This window comes from Theobroma cacao, chromosome 10 (genome assembly GCF_053813885.1).
Source record: "Theobroma cacao isolate CCN51 chromosome 10, ASM5381388v1, whole genome shotgun sequence".
NCBI lineage: Eukaryota > Viridiplantae > Streptophyta > Magnoliopsida > Malvales > Malvaceae > Theobroma > Theobroma cacao.
Window position 1 is genome coordinate 26,845,926 of NC_142648.1, and position 23,551 is coordinate 26,869,476.

The window sequence follows — 23,551 nt, forward strand, 5'->3', positions numbered from 1 at the left end:
TTGTAATAACTCTAATTTTTTTTTCTCATTTAAATATTTTTTTAATGTAATTTATATCTTTTTAATGTACATTATATGTTACTTTTTTTTTCATTTTGTTTGTCTTCATTTGAATTTTTTTATCAATTATTTTAATTTGAAATTTATAAGTAAAGATATTCTTTAATCAAAAAAACATATATCTTTTAAGTCGAAAGTGTAATCTTATGACAAATGGTATCAGAGCATACTTAATTTTTAATAAAGTAAAATCTTCTTATGAGAAATACTAAAATTGAGATAAGTCCCTATCAAAGTAGATATTCTCTCTTTTTTATGTGTGAAAAAATCAATGTACCGAAAAACTTACGTCAAGTAGGGATGAAATGAGTCTTAAAATTTTAAATCAGATATTCTTTCATTTAATAAACATATTTTTTGAGTCAAAGGTGCTTCTTTACTTTCAATTTGTAACTTTTTATACTTTTTTTTACCCTTAAAAATCATTTTAGTCTATTTTTTCATAGGTTAGTTTTCATAAAAAAAAAATCTAAATTCGAAAGAATCAAAATTGAATTCAAAATGTCAAATTAGTAAAGAAAATCTATTTTGAATTTGATTTGATTATTAAACCATCATGTTTGTTAAGAAATTAGTAACTTACGAGATTGTAATATTTTATATGATAAGTGACCAATAAACCATGCAGTAGTATTCTCATATTTAGTAAAGAGTCAATATCTTACCTAACTGTGATTTATATCATTGATAAGTGATATAATTTTCATTAAAAATGATGAAAGAATGTTTTTACTAAATGTAATAATTTATGAAATTAAGTATAAACAGTTATAATTGTTTTTGTATTGTGTTAAAATTTTTATATGTTATTTTTTATGTTCATATATGATTTTTCATTTCTTAATAAATTTATCATCATTAATAATCTTAATTTCATTTTCTCCTTTTAAATTTTTTTAATATAACTTATACCTTTCTAAAATTTTACTTTTTTTGTCTCATTTTATTTTATTTTTTTATAAATTATTTCAATTTAGAATTTATAAGTGAACGTATTCTTTCACCTAATAAACATATTTTAAATTGAAAATGTGATTCATGACAAATGATATCAAAACCTACCAAACTTTTCATCAACATAAAATCTTCCCATAAAAAATATTAAAATAAAGATAAATTCTTATCATAATAGATCTTTCCTTTATGTGTGATAAAATCAATATAACAAAAATCTCATATCCAAAAGAAACGAGATGAATCTTTATATATTTTTTGAATTGAAAAAATGATCTCATAACAAATGATATCAAAGCTTACTCAATTATTCGTTGAAGTAAAATCCTATCATGAGAAATACTACGATAAAATTAAATCATCACCAAAGTAAAAACTGTCCTCTATTTGTGATAAAATCAATGCAACGAAAATCTCATATAAAAAAGAAATAAAATAAATCATAAACATATAAATCAAATCATCACCTAATAAATATTTTTTAAATTAGAAGTGTGAGCGCGCAACACTAGCAATGTATTTGTTTATTAAAAAAACATGTATACTATCAAAGTAGAAAATCATTAGTGTCAAATTATGTTCGAACTTATTTAAGCAAGAAAAAGAGGAAGAAAACTCAAAAGGAACTTAAGCTGCCAAAAGTATATACAAAGTAGAAAAGCTCAGGCAAAATGAGAATTAAGCTTTCAAGCATTCTTTAAATATACATTTTAGCAAAAATCAACAAAAACCATTTGCTTAGTGATGCCATCTCAATGACTGTTCCAGCAAGTCCAAAGAAAATGTCAATATTAAGGAAGCCAAAAATAATTTAAAAAAAAAAAACTAAAAGGAATACACAGGAGACACAATGCTTTCCACTCAGTCGGATGGCAGCATGACTGTATAATGTTCTTCTACCTTAAGTCTACTGCGGTGTTTGACCATGAGGTGGGGGACCTGGTGGTGGTGGAGGCGGCAGACCAGACTGACCACCAGACTGCAATAAGTGAAAGTATAACAAGTTAGCTTCTTCTGAACTCAAGTAAACTAACTAAATACAAGACTAAAATGAAGTTGCATGCAATGCAGGAGAGTTAAATGAACCAGGTAGTAGAATCATATATGTACAATATCGAAAAACCTCAAAAATCTAGTGCGTAAGAAATGGTGGAATTTTGAACATTGCTCCATATCCTTTAGAAAATAGGATAATGTTGATTATTCACTGTCCAGACAAGATGACGCAACAATCATTCAAGCAAATTAGTTTTAAGCCAAAGTACAAGCATTTCAGAAGTCATTGTAGGAATAGTTTTCAACTAAGTTATTTCATTTTGCCATAACCAAAGAGCACATTCAGAGACAGAGAGGTGATTGTTATAGCTTTTCATTTCACTACCAATTGAGTTCCACTTAAATGCTTCCGATTGTTGTTCTACCACTGATTGTGGCTGCAAATCCAGTCACTGGCAGAAAATATGGGGACAGACACAGAACAGATCAAGGAGAGTGAATGACGTTACAGCAACAAAGAACCTTCTCTAATTTACCTGGTAAGGATTGAACCCTGGCATCATTGGCATCTGTCCACCCTGTGCACGATTGAATGCACCACCCTGTGGATACATTTGGCCTCCACCCGCATTTGCTGGTCCTTGCATATTTTGCATACCATTTGGAAAACCTCCAACTGTAGGGGCACCACTGTTCGGCAGGGATCCTGAGTGCATTGGATTCATGCCCATAAAATGGCCTTGTGGCATTGGAGGAGGCATCTGATTCATTGTACCTTGCATACCCTAGAATTTTGAAATAAGTTTGATGAGAGTTTGTCTCCATTAAAGATTGAACTTAAACAAAGATCTTAGCACCACACATTTACAGAAAAATCAACCCCAGCTACACAATTAAAAAGTCCCTAGGATATTATTGCATGCAGAAAGTAAATGGGTATTTACATCAACAGAAGACCATCGAGCAGAAAGTATTTCCAAAAGATTAATAGCTGCTTAAAATATTTGACTGCAGCTTTTCAATTTAACTCATTATTCTATTAAAAGGGGAAAAGAAAATAGAACTGCTTCAGTTTCGCAAGAAACACTTAGTTCTGCCTGCCTAACCAATATGCAGATTACACTACATCTGCAAATTGCCATATTCAAACAGGCTACCATACATAACTTCAAGCAGTACCATATGCCAGAAAATTAAATTCTTTCCTATTCCACTTCTCAAACAAAAGATTGGATAATTTTTTAATTTACACCAAGAGGTTCATTTGCAAACCACATCCATAAACCCAGCTTCAACAGAAATACATGCCATCCAAGTTTGCAGCAAGTTGGGCAAACGGACCAAAGAAAATATAAGATCTTCCCTATTTGAAAACAAATATTAACTACAACTAATTGAAGCCCTACTGATTTGAAACTGAAAACAATAGTTGCAAAAAGGAATAATATGTAGTAGAGCTATGTAAAATGTGATACCATTGGACCGGGCATTGGCATTTGATGTGATGTTGGCATTGATGAAGGTGGAGGCAAAGATCCTGGCATTGAGGATGGGACAGGTGAAGGCATACCAATTGGAGGCATTTGCGGTGGAGGGCGTTGTAAATGAGGATGTGGAAGCAGGGGCATATGAGATGGAGGCTGTAGCTGTGACATATTTGGAGGTGCCATTTGCATAGGAGGCATTTGCTGTTGTTGCATCTGTTGAGGATTTTGTTGATATCCCTGCTGCTGATTGGCAACAAGAAGAGATGGATGTGGACCGGGAGGAAGAGGAGGAGCTCCAAAAGGCATGGAACCTGGAAGAGGCTGCTTTTGGTCCCCCTGAGCAGATCCATCAAGAGATGGAACTGATAATGGCATCGGAACTCCAACACCGGGAATTGTTCCCTCATTTCGAGTCAATCCAGCAGCATATGGTCCCGGAGTTGTTGGACCTTCAGGTGCTGCAAAATTACCAGGCATACGACCAGCTAGTGCAGGGTTTTGCTCACCATAGCCTGGATACAGTTCACAGGGCCATTAAGTATAGAACAAACTATAAATGCTCCAGCATATTTACAGAACAACATTGAGTTCTACATGAAATCCAATGAGTATCACACAATTAAATCATTCAGGTAAAAGTGGACAAAACAAACGACTGCGAAAACATCGTCTTTTCTTCCTTTTCTTTTCCAGATTACAGGGAAGAGTAAAGAGCAGGGCAATAAGTAAAAACCTTGGTTCTGACCCATGTTAAATTTATCACGAGCAGTATCTCCAGGCCTATTTCTGCACCAAAACTTTGTCGTGTGATCATTGCTACCACTGCATATTAAAAATGAGTTAAATGCCTGAAGATGGGCTTGATATATAATTTACAGATTGATAAAACCATATATGCCTATCAGCATAATGCTGTAGACTAGAATAAATCATGTTTCATGTTCCAAATAGAGCAAGTATGGAAAAGAACAACATAAAACCAAATAACAGAAGAGAAGCCCTAGCCTAAAAGTAGCAGAAAAACAGTAACAACAATCACAAAGTTAAGAAACATTATGTATTCTTGTTCCACAGAACCTTATCACTTATAAGAGCATGTTCGATGGACTTTCCACAGCCATCCAAATGGCTCTTCAGAGTTACAGTGCTATGCCATATTGGCACCAATGCTAGCACATCATGAACCAGCGCCAAAACTTATCATATCCCTCTATACCAAGACATTTAGCCAACATACAAATTTTAAAATAGTGAATATAGAATTCTACAGCATCTTAAAATGATGATTAACTTAACCAATCCCTTTTCCCATTATCTTTTTGAAAAATCCAAATATGATGCGATCTAAAACATATTCAGACCTACAAGCATTTAAGCATTGAACCCATGTATGATTCTTGTGCACTTGAGCCTCAAATTCAAAGACTATTTTCAGGTTTTGCAGATATTCTCAAACAACTTCATTCAGTTCCTATCTCAAAATTTAAACATATCATTTAATTTTTAAATGATATGCATAAAACTACAACGAAATCACCAAAAAGAATGCAGGATTGACCGCACAGCACGAGACTGAGCTTACCTGCATAGAAGATATCCAATAGGATGCCAGGCAATATCCCACACGCTATTATCATGGGCATTGGGAATTTCAACCTGGGGAGTTTCATGCCTGTACATCAGAATGATCTTTAGTAATTGTAAGTTACAAAAACTAAATCATTAATTCAAAAGTACAGCAATAAATATTATAACTAATATTTGAAATAAAAGAAAAATCAAATTAGCTTTGTAACACATGATGATAAAGTATCTAATCATGTATACAGTAAACAAATGACCACTGACAGATGAACTTCATAAAATCAATTTTAATATTAAAAATTAATCTAATATAAAAAGATAGCAAATTTGCTTTTAGTAAAAAGTTTTGTTCCCTTATGGTTTTATCAAGCCTTTATAATGATAAATATGAGTTTAATCCCATCAAGGTCTTTAAACTGTGAACTTTTCAAATGTTTTGATGTTTCTCATATTTGGTCTTGTAACACCCCAACTCATAATAAACCTAAATATATCATGGGAGAGACAAACATCCAAGGTAAAAGTAAAACATTCAAAGCCACATAAGTTTTGTAACCTGGAGCATAAAGGAAAGGACAAAATGAGGAAATACAGTAATGCAACCAGTACAAGACATTCTGAATCAGAAAACTTACCCAACAAGCCAATGGAAAATGGATCCATCAAAACTCCCACTGACAAAGTATTCTTCATGGAATGGGTGCCAAGCCAATGCTGGCAAAATTGGAAATCAACATGTTTAAGAATCATCCTTACTGAAGTCATGCAAAAAAGAGAATGAAAATGATCAAGCATAACAATAACTATGCCACAATCATCCCAGTCTTTCAGGAGCTGTATCACAGTGGTGAACAATTCACAGCAGTCAAGCATGTATCTCACGTGTCAGGAGTTTTAAGCAATATCCATACAAAAAGTTCCACTTAGAATAAGTCTGACTAACCAGTCACATCCTTTCGGTGGCCTCGGAAAGATTCAAGCTCCTTCATAGCCCTGATGTCATAAAGCTGCAAAGGAAAAATAAAAGTTAACCTGAATATGAAAAAAGGAAAAAAAAATCTACTCCAATCAATTAAATAACAGCTTTGCAGAGAGGAAGAGGGTACTAACCTTGATGATTTGATCCTTTGCAGCAGTCAACACCCAATTACCATTTTGGTTCCATTTGACACAAAGTACTGTGTTTTTGTGGCCATGACTGCAAAGGACTTATATTACTTCCCAAAATAATTAAAATTGTTAGCTTGACCATTGAGTTTTACCAGGATAGTGTACTCACAATGAGCAAAGCTCTCTCCCTGTCTTAGCATCCCAAAGTTTCACGAGGTTGTCTTTTCCACCTAAGGAGAGGCCAATCAAATAGGAAAGCATGATGCCAAAATATCATGTAAAAGAAGCTCAAAAATAAACTTGAGACACACCTGAAACCAGTAAGGATTTTGTAGGGTGCCAATCAACACTTTTCACATCCCAACCATGGCCTGCCTGAGTTCAAACCATGTAAGGAACTCTTAGGTTAATTTATGGATGCCAGATATGTATATATATATATATATACATGATAGTAGATTTTGAACTTATTGGCCTAAACTTTAGGGTGCTAAAGAAACAAACTGATATATATTTTGGTGATCTTGTTAGAGATGGCAATGCTTCAGCCAAAGGTAATAATATCATATAATTTTGTACAAACACATTATAATCAAACTGCAAACATGAAGCAGAATAACGAGAGTGATCAATGAGACAAGAAATTATGTTGCTCCAGTATGCTATTAGGAAAACTCAAAGTAGGGGAAACAAGCTTATTCTTATAATTGATAAGTAGTCAAGAAACATTACCAGTTAAAGAACGCTCCTCCTGGCACCGGGCAAAGTCCCACACTTTTACAGTAGTGTCATCAGAACAGGAACAAAACTTTAAATCTGTCCTACAGAAACTGTTAAAAGGGTATGTTTATTAATGCCATACAGACAAAACTCTGACAGGAAAAAAAGAAGTATTAAAAAGGTACCTTAAGTCACGAACTGATTCTTTGTGAGCAGATTTATTGAACTTAACATTATTCATGTTATTCTGCCAATACCTAAAGGTAAACCCCACATACACACTCACATTAGCTTAAAAATATGCTTATGTCAAACAAATATTCACAAGCATGAAAGCAATAAGGCTAATAGCACCAAAGAATAATAGTAATATATACTTTATTGCACCCCCATCATCACCAGAAACCATCCAGTTGTCATTGTGACTCCATACCATAGACCTGATAGCTTGATCATGGGCCTAAGAATTTTAAAGAAAAAAAGGGTAAAAAAGCTGTCAATGTGGATTCTCTAATGAATAATCCTAATTAAATAAGATAAACATCACAACTAATGGAAATATACCTGAAGAATCATTTCAAAATTAAATGACTGTCCATTCCATAGAGTAAATTCCCCACTCTGAGAACCTGTGATGAGACGTCTGCCCGTGGGAGTCCACTAAGATGAATAAAAATTCAGAGCATAGTAGCTCAGTCAATTTAGTAACATAAAACAAGAACCTAAATCTTGTTTTTCTCTAGAGGTGGGGGGGGACTACATTCTATTGCTCTACATAAAGCAGAAAACCAACAATAGCACCCAATGCCTTCCGACACATAAAGTCATAAGCAATTCAAAGAAGAAGCATCATCAACAGCAATAATAAGAAGTTAAGCTTTTCTTCCACATAATAGGGTCAGCTGTCATAATAAATAAAAATATCAGGAGATAAGACATGCAAACAAGTAAGTAGAAAAAGAAACAGCCGCTTCTATTTTTTATCACTACCTACTGCACCTAACAGTAAGCTGAGAATAAATATATAAATAAATAAAGATAAGATGGATGGATGGATGGATTTCATCCATCTGGTAGCCAATTATTGTTTTAGTTTCAATTTGTTGGTTAAACAAAGGTAACCATAGACTTTTAAAAGTCAATTTGAGTGAATGAGTGTCTAATCACGTGAAACACATTAAGATAACACATCTTTTCATTTCTAGCATTGGAAAAGCTAATTACGGAACCTTTTAATTCAAAAAATTCAGCCCAATGTCACATGCCAAGTCACCTTTACGCCATCATTAGCAGATAGAAAAGATCCAACAACTTCCTCCATATGAAGCAGGACTTAAGCAATCAATCATACAACCAGTAAAATGTAATTAGATGAGAAAAAGCAATATGAAAGAAAACCAACCAAGTCAAAGATAAGAATACAGCAAAATTTGATTTTAATCTAACTCACCAAAACACGATTTATTGAACACCGATTTTTGTTTAGAGATGTATGAACAAATTTGGCAGCAAAGCTGGTGGATGGATTATCTATATAGGCAGCTGTGGGCAACACCTGCATGAAAGGTCAACAGATGATACATGTTTACATCTGACAATTCATAATCCAGGAAACAATAGAAAAAAGATAAAGCATGTTCACTAACATCAATTGCTGCTGCTGGAGTAGGCTGCAATACTGTCCTGTCCCGTGAATCTCGTTGCCACATGCGAATCTGCAGATCCATGATAATAGATTACAAGTAAGTGAAACTCAATTAGAGATTCAAAACGCAAAAAGGATTGAACTTGGCATCTCAAATAAAATAAACACAGATATAGCAAAAACTAGGGTTGAGATACTCTCCATTACTTTTTCCGACCAATATAAGCCAATACAAGCTTAATCTGTATTAGTAGGATCTACTCATGAATCATTTATTAATTAGTGATGACAGGTATATTTGGTTGGTTGTGGTCCAAAAAGTAACAAATAGGAGCTAAGTCTCAGCATTTGGGAAAAACCAGAACATAATAAGTATTTCAGGATATAACTTTGTCCCATGAACCACAAAAAAGTACAGCTGAACACCATACATAAATGACATTGAAACAAATTAAAACCATGGGCCCCTATATTAAGACGGATTCTCCACCACCACCATGAAAGACAACTTCATAGGTGATATCTTAAGCATAAAGATAAGCTATAATACAGGGAGAGTTATGGGTAAGAAAGGTGCTAGAAAGTACTCTAAACTTTAAATTACAACAATCAAACAAACTGAACAAGGAACTTGAGCAAAAATTCAAGGAAGAAAAAAGCAGGCTGATTTCTAGAGAGGAAATCAACGACCATGTTGGTGAAGAGCAGGACATCAACCATAAGGATGATAGAAGCGACATTTAAGCCATCCAACAACAAACATAAGAATCCGTGTCAATGATCTCCCCAATTCTGACCATGTGACCACTTATAAAGATATGTCTAAAAGCATATGAAAACGACCAAACAAGAGAAATTGACCTGCATATATCGCACAACAGTGCTTGTATAATCAACAGCTCTCCTTTGGGTCAGCTTTCTCATTCTTTTTGCAGCAAAGTTGTCACCATGAGCTGAAAGAAACATTATTAAAAAAATAGAAGAATCTATCAGAACTAAAATTGAGATAGCCTAATCTCATGTAAATTGCAACTCATCCTCTAAACATGCAGTTGAATGAAGCCATAGTTTTAGACCTAGAGGCTTACCATAAGACAAGGCTCATGGTGCAAATTGAACCTCAAAGTGTAAATCCATGAGGCTTACAACCATGAGCAGCAAACTGCATAAAAAGCCTATAGTATAAGAACTTCAAAATATCCTCACATATCAATTTGGTAGACAAAGTTTCCTTGGTAATCACTAATCTTAACTTAGAAACACACACAAAAAAGTACAGGTTCCAGTATTGCTTAATTAATTCAGACAATCAATTGCTCAAGATAACTCGAGCAAATATTGATAATGCAAAAATCCAAAGTTGTGGTCTTTCTTTAATGTTGGACTGATATGGTTCTTACCAGAGAAACTCAACATTAATCATATAACTAGGTTTCGTTCCCTTAAGTTCTAAGAACAAAGACTTTATATTTGCTTGATATTGCAGATTTTTAAGTCCCAAACGCTTATTTTCTGTACTTATAAGTTATAAGGTATTAGGTGTTACATGTATGGTTTAAAAATGATTTTATGGTAATTTTGGCAGTAGCCCATATTTGATCTTGACTGCAATGCAGGACTATGATCTTTAGAATTTTACATACAAGCTTGTAATCTTCTTCAACTTAGACTCCATTTGGTTGATGCCTCTGCAACTTGCTTTCTGTTAGTAGCTTTTTGCTTCTTGAAAACTTGCTTTTCATTAGTTGCTTTTGTTCAATAAACAAAATTATATCCTTTTATCTATAATCTTCCAAAAATATTATTTATAATCTTCCAAAAATATTATTTACTTTTGTATCTGATCGCATTTTTCTTTTCTTTTGGAAGCAAAAAGCAATTAGCAAAAGCACCAACCAAATGGAGCCTAGGTAACTTGTTGTTAGAATTCCAGCAGCAATTCTGCTTTCTTTATGAATTCCTACAGCAACCCTAACCGAGGTGATAAGCCTCTCAATCCTAAGCGCAATTTCCCCCTTATTCCTCCAATTTTCAGCTTTTTTTCAGGTATGCAATCACCTAACCTTTGAATTTCAAGAATTAAATAACTATTTTGCAAAAAATGTCTATAATGCTCAATAATTTGAACTAAAAGAATACAAAATTGTAAAAAAAAAAAAAAGAGAGAGACAAAGAAATTGAGAATTATTATTCTACCGTCATAAGGCGGAATCTGAGGAGGAGCAGGGTGGTGATACTCCGAGTTCAGAGTAGTGGAAGAAGCTGAGGGCTGCCGCATCATTTGCGGGGGCGGTGGGGGAGGACCTCTTGGGAACTCCCCACCTTGGGACGGCGGCGGCTGGTTCTGCTGCTGTTGTGGATCACCGTACATCATTGTGAAAACCCTGGAGGACAATCCCAAATCGTAAGGCAGAGTGAAGTGAGTGGAGTTGCAGAGCACTGGATTAAAACCCTAAACCCAGAATTTCATTTTTGGTGGATTTTGGGAGCGGGAAAGAGAGTATTGACTGTAGGGTTGTTTTTGACCGTGTAGTTCGAAGTCGGGTCGTGAGTTCCACCAAACGGGTCAACCCGAGTATTCTTTTTTATTTGATTTATAATTAAGTTTTTCCTTTTTATATATAGAACATATCTTATGATTATAAATTTTATTTTATTTAAAAATGAGATGCACCTTAGTTCATTTGACTTAATGTTGTTTCATAAATTGAAATTTTTAATACACTGAAAAGTTAAATATGTTTGGTAAACTGAAAAACTTAATATTAAATTGTTAAATAATAGTAGACTTTTAAATACTAAATTTACAATATGTAAAATGTTATCGTAGTATCAAAATTTAAATGGTAAATAGAATTTTATTGAGTTTTTTGAAATATATATATGAATTAATAAATAGAAATTTCATATTTACTAAGGGTTTAAAATATTATAAAAAAAGAAGTTTTAATTAAAATAGTAAGATAATGTAGTCAAATTTATAAAATTTTTAAGTAAGATTTCACTAGATGAAATTAATTTATTAGATTTAATTTAATAAAGTTGTCTAATAACATAACATTAAAGATCAAAGTAATTGACACATAACATCTTCATTAAAATCAGTAAACTTTTCTGATTCATTACAATATTTAGAATACCAAATTAAAAGTATTAAATTAACAGCTTTAAAATTGTTTGACCTATTGATAGAAAACCCAACAATTCTAATGTCAAACAAAAAACAATTTTATCCATAGCAACTACATCATAATATACAACTCACCACTAGTGAATTACAAGTATGATATAAAGGCTAACTGCCAAGTAGAAGTGAAGTGGACAGTCAATTGACTCGAGCCGAGCCCAAAGCAGTGTGCTACTAATGACAAAATTGGTTAAGGTGTCAGAATATCAAAGTGCAAAGCAAAATTAAAGAAGTCAACCAAGCCAAGTAGTAGAAGATTGTGGAAGTCTATCAAGCACTCTAGACAATAATAGTCTCGAGAAGGTTCTAGGTGCAGACAATAGTAGTCTCCAAAAGGTTATAGTTGTAGGGTGAGACATGCTAGAGTATTGGAGAAGGGTTGAACAGTTTAAATTCAGGGTAAGACTACAACACCAAGGTAAATATTATGCATAATATATTGCAAAAACAATATATACTAACATTCAGCCTTGCTCTTTTGGTTTTGCTCTTGCTCTCTATTTTCATTTCTTAGTGTTAGTGTCACATCTCTTGCTTGAATGATTCCTTCAAAGGTGATCAAAGGCTAATTTGGATACTATAGTGTATAAACTATCGCAGGATACACAATTTGAGGTTTATTATTTTCGATCTGAAGTAAAAAAAAATAATATGGTGACAAAATATTTTTTGTTGATAAATTTGTAGTTTTTAAAAATGAATTAGTCATTTTAAGGTACACAATTTGAAATTTATTATTTTCGATTCGGAATTAAAGAGGTAATATGATGAGAAAGTATTTTTTGTTGTTGATAAATTTATGGTTTTCAAGAATGGATTAGTCATTTTAAGGTACACAACTTGGGGTTTATTATTCTCGATTTGGAATTAATGAGGTAATATGGTGAGAAAGTATCTTTTGTTGTTGATAAATTTGTGGTTTTCAAGAATGGATTAGTCATTTTAAGGTACACAAGTTGGGGTTTATTATTCTCGATTCGGAATTAACGGAGTAATATGGTGAGAAAGTATCTTTTGTTGTTGATAAATTTATGGTTTGCAAGAATGAATTAGTCATTTTAAGGTACACAATTTGAGATTTATTATTTTCGATTCGGAATTAAAGAGGTAATATGATGAGAAAGTATCTTTTGTTGTTGATAAATTTATGGTTTTCAAGAATGGATTAGTCATTTTAAGGTACACAAGTTGGGGTTTATTATTCTCGATTCGGAATTAACGAAGTAATATGGTGAGAAAATATCTTTTGTTGCTGATAAATTTATGGTTTGCAAGAATGAATTAGTCATTTTAAGGTACACAACTTGAGATTTATTATTCTCGATTCGGAATTAAGGAGGTGATATGGTGACAAAGTATCTTTTGTTGTTGATAAATTTGTGATTTTGAAGAATGAATTAGTCATTTTAAGGATTTGAATAAAAAAAAAAACAAAGACAAAGAATATTTGGCTCTAAACAATTGTTCAATATCTTTGTAATCCAACAAAATGATACGATTGTTAAACTTGAAAAAATATATACATGCTATGTAATTGAAGTTTGTTTATGAATGAAGTTCAAAACTGTTGATGAGTATAATTCCTTTTCAAGATTCTAAACTAATAGTATGTGAGGCTATTTATTTTTGTTACATTATTATCTTATCAATTTACTTAATGAATTTTAGCTCTCTAATGATAACTATAAGCAAAACCTAATTTTTCACAAAAAATTTGTAACAAAAAATAACGACAAACTTTCATTTGGTCAACCTAAGAATGATTTTGAGTCTTTCCTAAAACCCCTCTTGGGATTTGAAGTCAATTGAACAGACCTTTTATACAAATAATTAGGTGTAATATCTGTCTTGGTATGTGCTTACACAAAATAAGCTCTAAAGATAAAAAACAAAAGAAATCACATATCTTAATCTCTTAGAAGAAGTTGACTTTTGCTTGACGAATAAGCTACCATTTTTTTCATGTTTAGCAACAAGATTGCTACCATTTTCTTAATGTTTAGGAAAAATATTGAAAATTATTATTAGTGCTAGAACAGATTTACATAAAATTTTCTCTATTTTATGAAATTATCTCTATTTAGCTCATTAATTTGTATTGTGGTAACTATGTTCCTCAACTCAAAGAAAAAAAAGACAAAAGAAAGAAAATACAAATAATTAACTTGAATATATTTATAGACCATAATTCTAACCTCATATAATTTGTATTTTTGTAACTTATGCTTCCAACTCAAAAGAAAAAAAATACAAATCATTAATTTGGATATATTTACAAACCATAATCCTAAATCGAAATTAAAAACTTAATTCTATTTTACATTTTGCTAAGGGATTGAGCAGAACTATGTAAGTTAATGGATGTTAGGGGCAACTATCATATGTTAAGTCAAATAAGATATCTTGGTTAACAAGAAATAAGTTACGTTGAGTTTAATTAACATTTTTTTTACAAAATAATAATAAAAAATAAAGAAGGAATAGAAACCAAAAACTAATTATCAAAAGTGTCTATCAAATGAAACAAAATTTTAGTGATCAAAATACCTAAGGAGTCCCTATAGTTATGCATTTTGTTTAATTTAGTCTCTGTACTCAAAATCATAACATTTTTAATCTCTTAATTTTGAGAATTGTTTCAATTTAGTCCCTCTTTAATTGCATTGAATTTTACCGTAAAAAAGATAATGTTAGAGCTGACATTAACGTCAACATGACACATTTTGATGACATGGCACTTTACATGATGATGTGGCATGCCACGTGGTGTCGACGTGATGACGTGGCATGCCACGTGGCACTGACGTGATGTCAACATTGCCATGTCATCATAATAATGCCACGTGACACTATCACATCATCATGTCGGTGTCACGTGACATGCCATGTCATCATGTAGGTGTCATGTCATCAAAATGTGCCACGTCGGCACTAATGTCAACGCTGACATCATCCTTTTAACGGCAAAATTGGATGTCATTAAAAAGAGAAACTAAATTGAAGCAATTCTCAAAATCAATGGACTAAAATGTTATGATTTTGAACACAATGACTAAATTAAACAAAATGCATGGATACAAGGACTTTCCAAATATTTTGATCAAATTTTAATTAAACATCTTGCCTCTAATGTTAATGAAAAGAAAAACAAATTTAACAATAATAACAATTTAAAAATCTTAAATAATTAGGGCTTAGTTAAAAAATTGAACATAATTGACTAAACAATTCAAAACTAATTACTTTGGCGAGTTACCAACTTTAATAAAATAATACTTATATGTACTTAATATTTAAGTCCACACATATATGATGTATCCTGCTCATAGACTTAGATTTTGAACCTCTCCATCCTCAAAGTATTAATTATAAACATATAAGTTATTTACCATTTCTTCTTATAATATTAATTGATCTAAATTAATTAAATTTTTCTCTAATTTAGTTGTTCCTAATTTTCAATGTCAAATTTATATTCAAATTCATAGCCTCATAGAATTTTCCTATTTATTTAATTATGATTCTTATTAGCATTGCTACAATAAATTTTATGCATATATACTCATAATTTGTTGCATTCTACCATTTACATTAGTGTATAACTTTTTTAAAAAAAAATTTCTTCAACTATATAGTTAGTTATTTTTTTTCTTTTCATCATATGCAAGTTTATACAACAAATTTTGTGATATGTAGTGCTATATGGCATGAAATTACTTTATTGTTTCAAGCTTAGTATTGTATTCCTAAATCATGCTTTCATAATTTTTTTTCTAATAAATCTATAGATTTAATTAGTATTTATGAGTTCAATAAAAATTCCATTAAAATTGAATTTTGATCATTTAAAATATCTTCAAAATCTCTTGAAACGTATTTTCAATTTCACTTTATGTCTATTTATTATTATTTTATCATTAAATCACTTATAATATTTTTTTAAAAAATAAAAATTACTTATTTTTATAAAAAATAATGGTAAAAAAAATTAAAACCCCAAAATTGAAATGTTTAATATTGGACCTTTGATTGCATTGCACCACAACCTTTCTCATCTCTTTCTTTTACCCTTGATCCAAAAGAACTTGCCAATTTTAATACCACCATTACCACAATAGGAACACCGGTCCAAGTTCAGTTAGTTTGAGTTTTGTATAGTTATATGTGTGTTATAACGGTGTCAATTCATTTAAAATATATAAATATTCAAGTTTTATACGAATTGACACAATTATATGATATGGTTATGTATATTTAATTAATTATATAAACATATCAATTGATATTACTCAACATATGTAAGTCATTTGAAGTTATTTATTAGATTATTTATTCACGTTTAAATAAACTAACATGTATAATCAATTAATTTTACGATTCATAAATAATCTTATTAATTATGTCATGTAACTCATGTCTTCGTTATTAATTAATTATCGTGTTTGTCTTGACTCATTTAGTTATTATACCGTTACCCTTTAGACAGTAATATTATAACCAAATAAAAGGAGTTTTCAACCCTGCCTGCAATGGCAAAAATAAGGGATACAAGTCCTACCTGTTTTTAACACATAATTGTTTATCAAATGCCTTCATTACAAACCACTCCAATGACAGTCCAACAAGAACTAAAAAAGATAAAATCTAAAGTTATCACTATATATAAGATGATAGATCAAATCCTAGGCACAATACCAATACATTCCAACACTGATTCAGAGCGTTAACCATGATATATAAGTGGGTCATAATCATTGAAACAAAAGTCTTCATCAGAGTCATAATAAAGTCTTGAACCCTTAACACTTGAATGCAGTGATGTATGAAGCTAGCTCCAACATCTCATCATCATCCTCATCAAAGCCTATGCAGTCGCTAACATCTAAATAGACAAGTTGCTGGCAGCCTTGCAGAATTGTTAGTAAATTCTTTTGCTCGATAGATTCCCCTTCAAGAAACAGGTGTGTAATCTTTGGAAGTAGAGTGACAATAGCCAAAGCTTCATCTTCCTCAATTCTGGCATTGGAGGCGCATAACACCACTAAAGTTCTGGCAGTTGAGGCTGACCTCGGCAAGGACATCCTTCAAATTTTATGAACGAAAAGTATCAAGTACACCAAATTCTTGAGCTTCCCTATCAGTTCTTGAATCATGAGTGACTGCCGAAAGCCTGAGAAGGAAGGTAGACCCACTACCTGTAAGCCAGGACACCTGGGAAAGAAAATATTGCTTTGTTAGCCATGAAATACCAGAATCTGAGTAAAATGCAACAATCATCAATGACTTTTGTGTGATATTTCATTTTCAGATGTGACATTAAAAACTCAGCTTTTGAATCTGATCCCTTTTAAAAATGTTTCAAAGCCATTCATTCTGTCAATCATTGTTAACAATTAATCGTATATGCCACCTTAGCATCATATGAACATCCGCATGGCATAAACTCAGCTTTTTTTTGCCGCGTGGACATCACATGGACGTCCATGTGGCGCTATGGCAGTAGATTTTATCGGATTTTAATGGCAGTTGCAAATGAAAATAAAATATTATACGAAGATCATGAATGCCAGGTGTAATTTACTCCAAAATTTACATGTAGACAAATGCAAAATTCATAGGCAAGCTTAAAAAGGTTTGAGAATTTAATAAAAAAATTAGCAAAATTGTCTGATAATGTAGCATAAACCTACTTGTCTGCAACATACTCCAGTGCCTCATCAGAACAGGGTTCTGGGAGAATCAGTGTAGTAGCATTTCCATGGCTTCGATCCACCATGGACTTTATGAATGCAGTATATATGTATCCATCAATCTTCCTTGAAATGAATCATTGGGAACATTCATCAATTTTAGGAAAAATAAGACTCTGCCAGCACAAAGGATTAATGCTGGCTTCATGCCATGACTTGCATACAAAAGGTACACCCAACAGCAGTGACTGCATGCCCACTCTTCCAAACACATTGATCAAACAATCTGTCGGCATATCCTCCCACTTTCTTTCTTCTTTCATATCTGTTTAAGTAACAAAAGGAGACTATGTTACTCGAACTTGCAGATGAGTGTCAGATACAAGTATGTATCCGGGTAATTCCCGACTTCTAAGTGTAACATTGCAGTTATATTAGATAACTAAACATGTATTATATAATTATAATATAATAAAGTAATCTAACCTAAGTAAAAAACATGATAAATGTTAGTTCTGAATCAACATTCAGATGCAAGGCATTATGCTAATATGCAGAACTCAAATTTGAAGAATATGAGTCTCATTCATATAAAAAATTAAGATTAAAATATAACAATTTATTCATTATTTAAAAAAAACACACATAAAGTAAATCACAATATTAATGTTGCCTAACTAGTTGGCTTGACGACTCCCCACCAAAGTCCTATAAAAAGTCAGTAAAAGTAAAATAAATTAATATAAGAAGGGATGAAAATTGAATCCTAGATTGTAATTTTTGCTGGAAATTGCAGATTTTAAGTCACAGAGGCTTGTTTTCCAGGCTTAATAAGTTATTTACTTCAGAAATTATTTAATGGGAGTTTAAGCATTTGCCCATATTTGATCTTGATGCTCTGTATGACTATGACGCTTGGAATTTTACATGCAAGCTTGTCATCTTCGTCAATTTAAGCCCTCTGTGCTTTTTGTATCTAAACGTGCTTTTCCTTTCTTCTGGAAGCAAAACGGAAGTAGCAGAAGCACCAAACGGAGCCTAAAGAACTTGTTTGTTAGAATTCGTAAAGCCAACCCTAACCTAGGTATGAAGTGTCACGAATTACGCTCATTTGCTTAACTATGCGATAGTCCGTGTGGTACTTGAGTGGATATTTCCACCCAAGTTAGCCAATATTCGGTTATATTTGATCCAACATTAATAATAACAACAAATCAAACTTAGAGAACCTGCATCAAAATCAAAAGACATACTGAATACCATATATGTAACTAATAAGTCATAAAAATGACAACTGTTTTATTAATACGAAATTAATTATAAAAGGACCAAGATATGTTATCGTCGGGGCTATAGAGGTAGTCCTAGATGATTCGCTACAAACATACTTTTACCAATAAGGTAACCCAACAATTTACGAACTGTTCACTCCTTATAAAAAGTTTACGAGATTTTACAAGTATTCTATTAATAACCATTACAACGTTTGAAATGAGAACATTTCTTTTCTAAAAGGTCTTTCCTTTTAAAAACTTAATAAGTATTTTTAAAAGTGTCACCACAAGCTATTACATTATTTGAAAGAGAGACATTTTTTTTATAAATACAAAAGACTTAATTTCATAGACAACTGTACTCTATCATAATTTGATATAAGGTTGGCTCATGACATGAAGCCTCTCAAGCCTAAGTGCGATTTCTACCGTCATGATTCGAAATCTGAACTAAAACAACACAAAATCGTAAACAAAAAATATTTGAGAATTATTATTCAACCGTCATTAGGCGGAATCTAAGGAGGAGCAGGGTGGTGATACTTCGAGTTAAGAGTAGTGGAAGAAGCTAGGTGCTGCTGTTGCATCATTTGTGGAGGACCTCTCTGTAACTCCCCACCTTGAGGCGGCGGCTACTGTTGTGGATCACCCTACATTACCGTATATCTGAAACTCCCCACCTCGCTGCTCCATCTTCTCAACATCCGGAACTCACGCTTTTTTTTTTAATTGGTGAGTCTTGTTTCATAAATATGTATGCGTATTGTATTGTACTGTGATCACATGAATATTAGTGGATAATATGATTATTACTTAATTATTAAATTAAAAAATTATCATCATTTTATTTTAGGTGTTTGTTTAATTAAAACATAATTATCAATATAATTAATCTTAATAGGATTCTAATCATTTTTGTTACATACTAAAATTACATTTCATATATGCTTAATATATTTTATGAACATTAATTCAAACAGAAATATCCAAACACAATGACTTTTCATTTCTTTAATCAATAATAACGGATGAAGGTTCATAAATTATTATGTGAGTACAATATAAAAATTTCAAATCGTATCCAAAAGTAATAATCATGTTATATAATTTTCTCTTATAACATGATAGCACTACATCATAACTTTTTAATACATTAAAAAAAAAGTTAAAAATGATATATAAAGAGACATAAATTTTAAGAAAAAATAAGTAATATTAACATTATATTTTACAAAAACCTCCGAATTGAGTTATATATATGTATAATTAATTTTAATATATAAAAAGATTATTAATTTATATATCAAGTGAGGCTTATGTAATTTTTAATAAATTATTTTATAAATTTAATAAATTATTAATTTATTAATTATGTTGATCTCATATCAAGATCAATTAAAAATATTATTTAATTAAAATAATTAATTTATTAAATATTAATTTATAAAATTTTTATTATATTTATATTAAAAACGGTGTTTGTGATAAGTGGTATTAAAATATATTCAAATTTTCACTAATACGAAACTCGCGCAGCAAATACAAAAATCTAGACTGAGTAGTGTAAACCGTCACCGATTCACGTTATAAATATGAGCCTTCTTGCACGTTTTCTGTATGTCTTTGTTCGTGAACTTATTGAGGGATCAAACTGATCAGATAAAAAGTTGAATGACAGTATTGAATACGATTAAAAAAATAGGGGCATCTATAAAGAATTTTTAAGTTGCAACATAAAAAACACTTACGATATCTTCCCAGCGCAGTCACAAGAAATTCAGATCCGCGAGATTCAGGAGGGGGAGGCTACTTTGTAAAACTTGCCTTTTTTACTTCTCCTTTGATCCAATTCATCAAACGGGTATGACCCTTAATTTTCTTTTGTTTTTGGTTCATGAATTTGATTCTCTGATCTGGGTTCTGAGTTTTGATGGGTTTAGATTGAATAGTTTGTTTTTTGATTGAATTTTATCTATTTTTGCCATTCTGATTTGATGACGGAAGATGGGTGTTTTCTGTTTGTCTTCATTTTGTGGAATATCATGGGTAGTTCCTGTTTTAACCCTTCAATTCTTGGGTTTGAAATAGTGCAAGTTCAACATGTAGAACTTGAAAAATAGGGGGAAGAAGACACAGCTTTCTATAAGAATTCTTAGGGAAAGAGATTAATTAAGCTACAGTAATTGAACACACCTTGGGAGGGGCATAACTCAATCTATGTTGCGCCTATGTCCTGGTTCTTTTACTTCTTTTCAGTACTTGAGTTTTGTTACTCTGCTGCTTGGTTGTCAGGGATTAGTTCAGGATTTCTATATTTTGGCATGGAACTGATTCTTGTAAGATAAATTCTGCTCATTTATCAAACATTGTTGGAAGTGTTCCTTCTGATCATTTGGGTCAGTTATACGTTATGGAAAAGAAGGCTACAGATATAAACTTCCCATGAGTGTGTAACTTTAAAATATTAACTTTCAAGACTGATATTTAATTTTAGTTTTTGGCTTTTGATCAACAATTTGCAAATTAGCAAAGCTAAATGTTTCATTGTTTTTGTTATTCCATACTTGATGATGAGTCTTTCAATATCTCAATTTTATATCCTTGGAAAGACATGAAGCAACCCCTTTTTCAAGGCACTTAGTAATAATAAATTGTAAAGATGAAGATAAATAGTGAACTCTTTTCTCTGAAAGAAAGGGTAAGGTGCCTGGTTTCAAAATGTTCTTTGCCCTCCCCTGTTGCTCTGTATATCTCTTGACTACTTTATTGTAAACATGGTACCTTATACATCTAGTTGTTTCTTGTCAACTACAAGCATCATATCAGAAATTTCTTTGAAATCATTTTGTTTGTTACTTTTGCCCACTTTGTTTCTCTAAGGCTAGAAAAATTTGTGCTTGCTCAGAAAATTTCAAATTTAATAACTATTGGACATGTTTATAAATAAACTAGTCATATAATCAAGTTTTCAATAAAAGAAGCTGCTCTTATGCTGGTAATATATTCATCCTTAAAAGGGTTGTGGTCTCGTAGCCGCTGCCTTTGTTATGTGCATATGTACCCATCTCCTAGTGGCATCAAACATATTTAATCTATTAGCATTCTTGTGGTGCATGCAAGATGGGCTGCATCTGGACATTTTGAATCAATTTTTGGAAAAAAAGAAAGAAAGAAAATGATGAATGTAATTCAACTTTTGGAATGTGTGTCCGCAAGCAATGTCTTGCCTGTGTATTTGTGTTGTTTTCCTCCAACTAAACTTCTATATTTACATCTGATTAGGATTTGTTTTTACTATAATGATAATAGGTACAAGTATCACTTACAATTGGGAAGAACACTTTTTGCCACAGTTGATGCAGTATCCTTCAGCACCCACTACTCACCAGGATTTAACTGTGATTGTACTTCATTGCTTTTGGGGAAAAAGCGGTTTTGGAGTGTAGGAGATAGAGGAGAATCTTTGTTTGGAAATGGTTGCTTCGGCGAAAGTTCTCACCCTTGAGAATCATACTCAAAATGGAGAGTGGACTATTGTTTTACCTCGTAGGGGTAGACATAGAAGGAATTCCCAAAAAATAACATCAATGAAAGGACAACAACAAGAACAACAGCCATGGGTTCCAACCGATCTTGAGATTGATCCTGTGAGGCAATCAAAGCTTATGAATAAGATACAAATCTGTATGAAGAGAGTTGAAAACTCTCGTTTTTTTCTGACTTTCTTGGATCAAATGCAATGTCCAGAAGTCTTGAATCACTTTCATAGGATTTTGGGATCTGAATTGAAACTGCAGATGGTGATATATGGTATTGGCAGCATTGAGTCTCATGAAACTCCTCGACTTCAGCTTAGCCTTGCAATTTTAATGAAAAGAAATTTCAGTTGGATTGGAGATATTGAGGTGTTTGATCCAGTTCTATCTGCTAATGAATCTCGTGTTTTAGAAGCCCTTGGATGTTCTGTTTTGTCTGTAAATGAACAAGGTAGGCGGCAAGCTATGAAGCCAACACTTTTCTTCATGCCACATTGTGAAGCAGAGTTATACAACAATCTTTTACAGGCAAATTGGGGCATTGAGTCATTGAATCGGGTAGCATTGTTTGGGAATAGCTTTGAGACATATGAGCAGCATGTGTCATTTAAGTACTATGAGCAGGAAGTGTCATTTATGGACTCATCTGTCATTGAGTCAGTTACACACATCTTAGCTGCTCGAAGATTCACCGATGAATTCAGAACCAATACAGTTTCAGATGATTATTTTGCAGCTTTTCATGATTCAAGTTGGCATTTTTTCAGGCCTGGTTGTGAGAATGAACTGCAGTTGAATTGATTTGTGATTGTTATTTTGAAATTGACTGGAACATGTTTTTGCTCAAAATTATTCGGGTGTGAGAATCCAAAATTCTAGAAATTACTTCACTTCGATGCTATAATATCTATTATAGTTGCTGTTTCTTGATGCCTTTTATCTGATTGACCTACTCATTCACTTTGGCAATAGGCAAGCAGGGTTATTATCATTTGCCTTTTTCTTTTTTCTGGGGAGCCAAACATATCTGTCCATAGGTGCCCTAGTTTTATAATTAGATCTTAAAGACTGCTTATTTCTGATGCATTGCCATTTAGCCAGTAGCAGGATTAATTGTTTGCTAAATGCCTTGAGCAAAGCATGTATAACAAAATTCTAGATTCATTCCAACCTTTTCATCTAAATGCAATGCCATAAACTCTACTATGGGTGTCATTGCTTTCATCTGCAAGTTGATTGACCTGATCATTCATCTTGACAATATATGCAAAGGGTGTCTATTCTTAATGGTTGTAACTGACCTGGTTT

General features: G+C 32.2%; 2 protein-coding genes and 1 pseudogene across 3 annotated transcripts; 1 reads left to right on the forward strand and 2 right to left on the reverse strand.

Annotated features, from left to right (window-relative positions):
* Positions 1-1,660: 1,660 nt before the first annotated feature.
* FY (Transducin/WD40 repeat-like superfamily protein) lies at positions 1,661-11,057 on the reverse strand. 2 transcript variants are annotated; one of them, XM_018129508.2, is made up of 19 exons: positions 10,753-10,886; positions 9,645-9,718; positions 9,418-9,509; positions 8,558-8,626; positions 8,362-8,466; positions 7,476-7,571; positions 7,289-7,371; positions 7,097-7,168; positions 6,924-7,021; positions 6,503-6,562; positions 6,361-6,421; positions 6,192-6,279; positions 6,025-6,088; positions 5,717-5,795; positions 5,080-5,169; positions 4,231-4,319; positions 3,486-4,009; positions 2,547-2,795; positions 1,661-1,993 (listed from the first exon to the last, which is right to left on the reverse strand). In XM_018129508.2, exons 3-19 carry the CDS (start codon positions 9,478-9,480, stop codon positions 1,922-1,924), a joined length of 1,962 nt encoding a protein of 653 aa, XP_017984997.2. In that variant the 5' UTR covers positions 9,481-9,509; positions 9,645-9,718; positions 10,753-10,886; the 3' UTR covers positions 1,661-1,921. The 2 variants fall into 2 exon arrangements, with proteins under 2 accessions (XP_017984997.2, XP_007011064.3); XM_007011002.3 differs by lacking the exon at positions 9,645-9,718 and having other exon boundaries at positions 10,753-11,057.
* Positions 11,058-16,542: 5,485 nt separating this feature from the next.
* LOC18587291 (F-box/LRR-repeat protein At3g48880-like) lies at positions 16,543-17,756 on the reverse strand (annotated as a pseudogene).
* Positions 17,757-20,413: 2,657 nt separating this feature from the next.
* Positions 20,414-23,167, forward strand: SRR1 (sensitivity to red light reduced protein (SRR1)). The gene is made up of 2 exons (XM_018128602.2): positions 20,414-20,568; positions 22,017-23,167. The coding sequence occupies exon 2, from the start codon at positions 22,181-22,183 to the stop codon at positions 23,042-23,044; it is 864 nt and encodes a 287-aa protein (XP_017984091.1). The 5' UTR covers positions 20,414-20,568; positions 22,017-22,180; the 3' UTR covers positions 23,045-23,167.
* Positions 23,168-23,551: the final 384 nt, after the last annotated feature.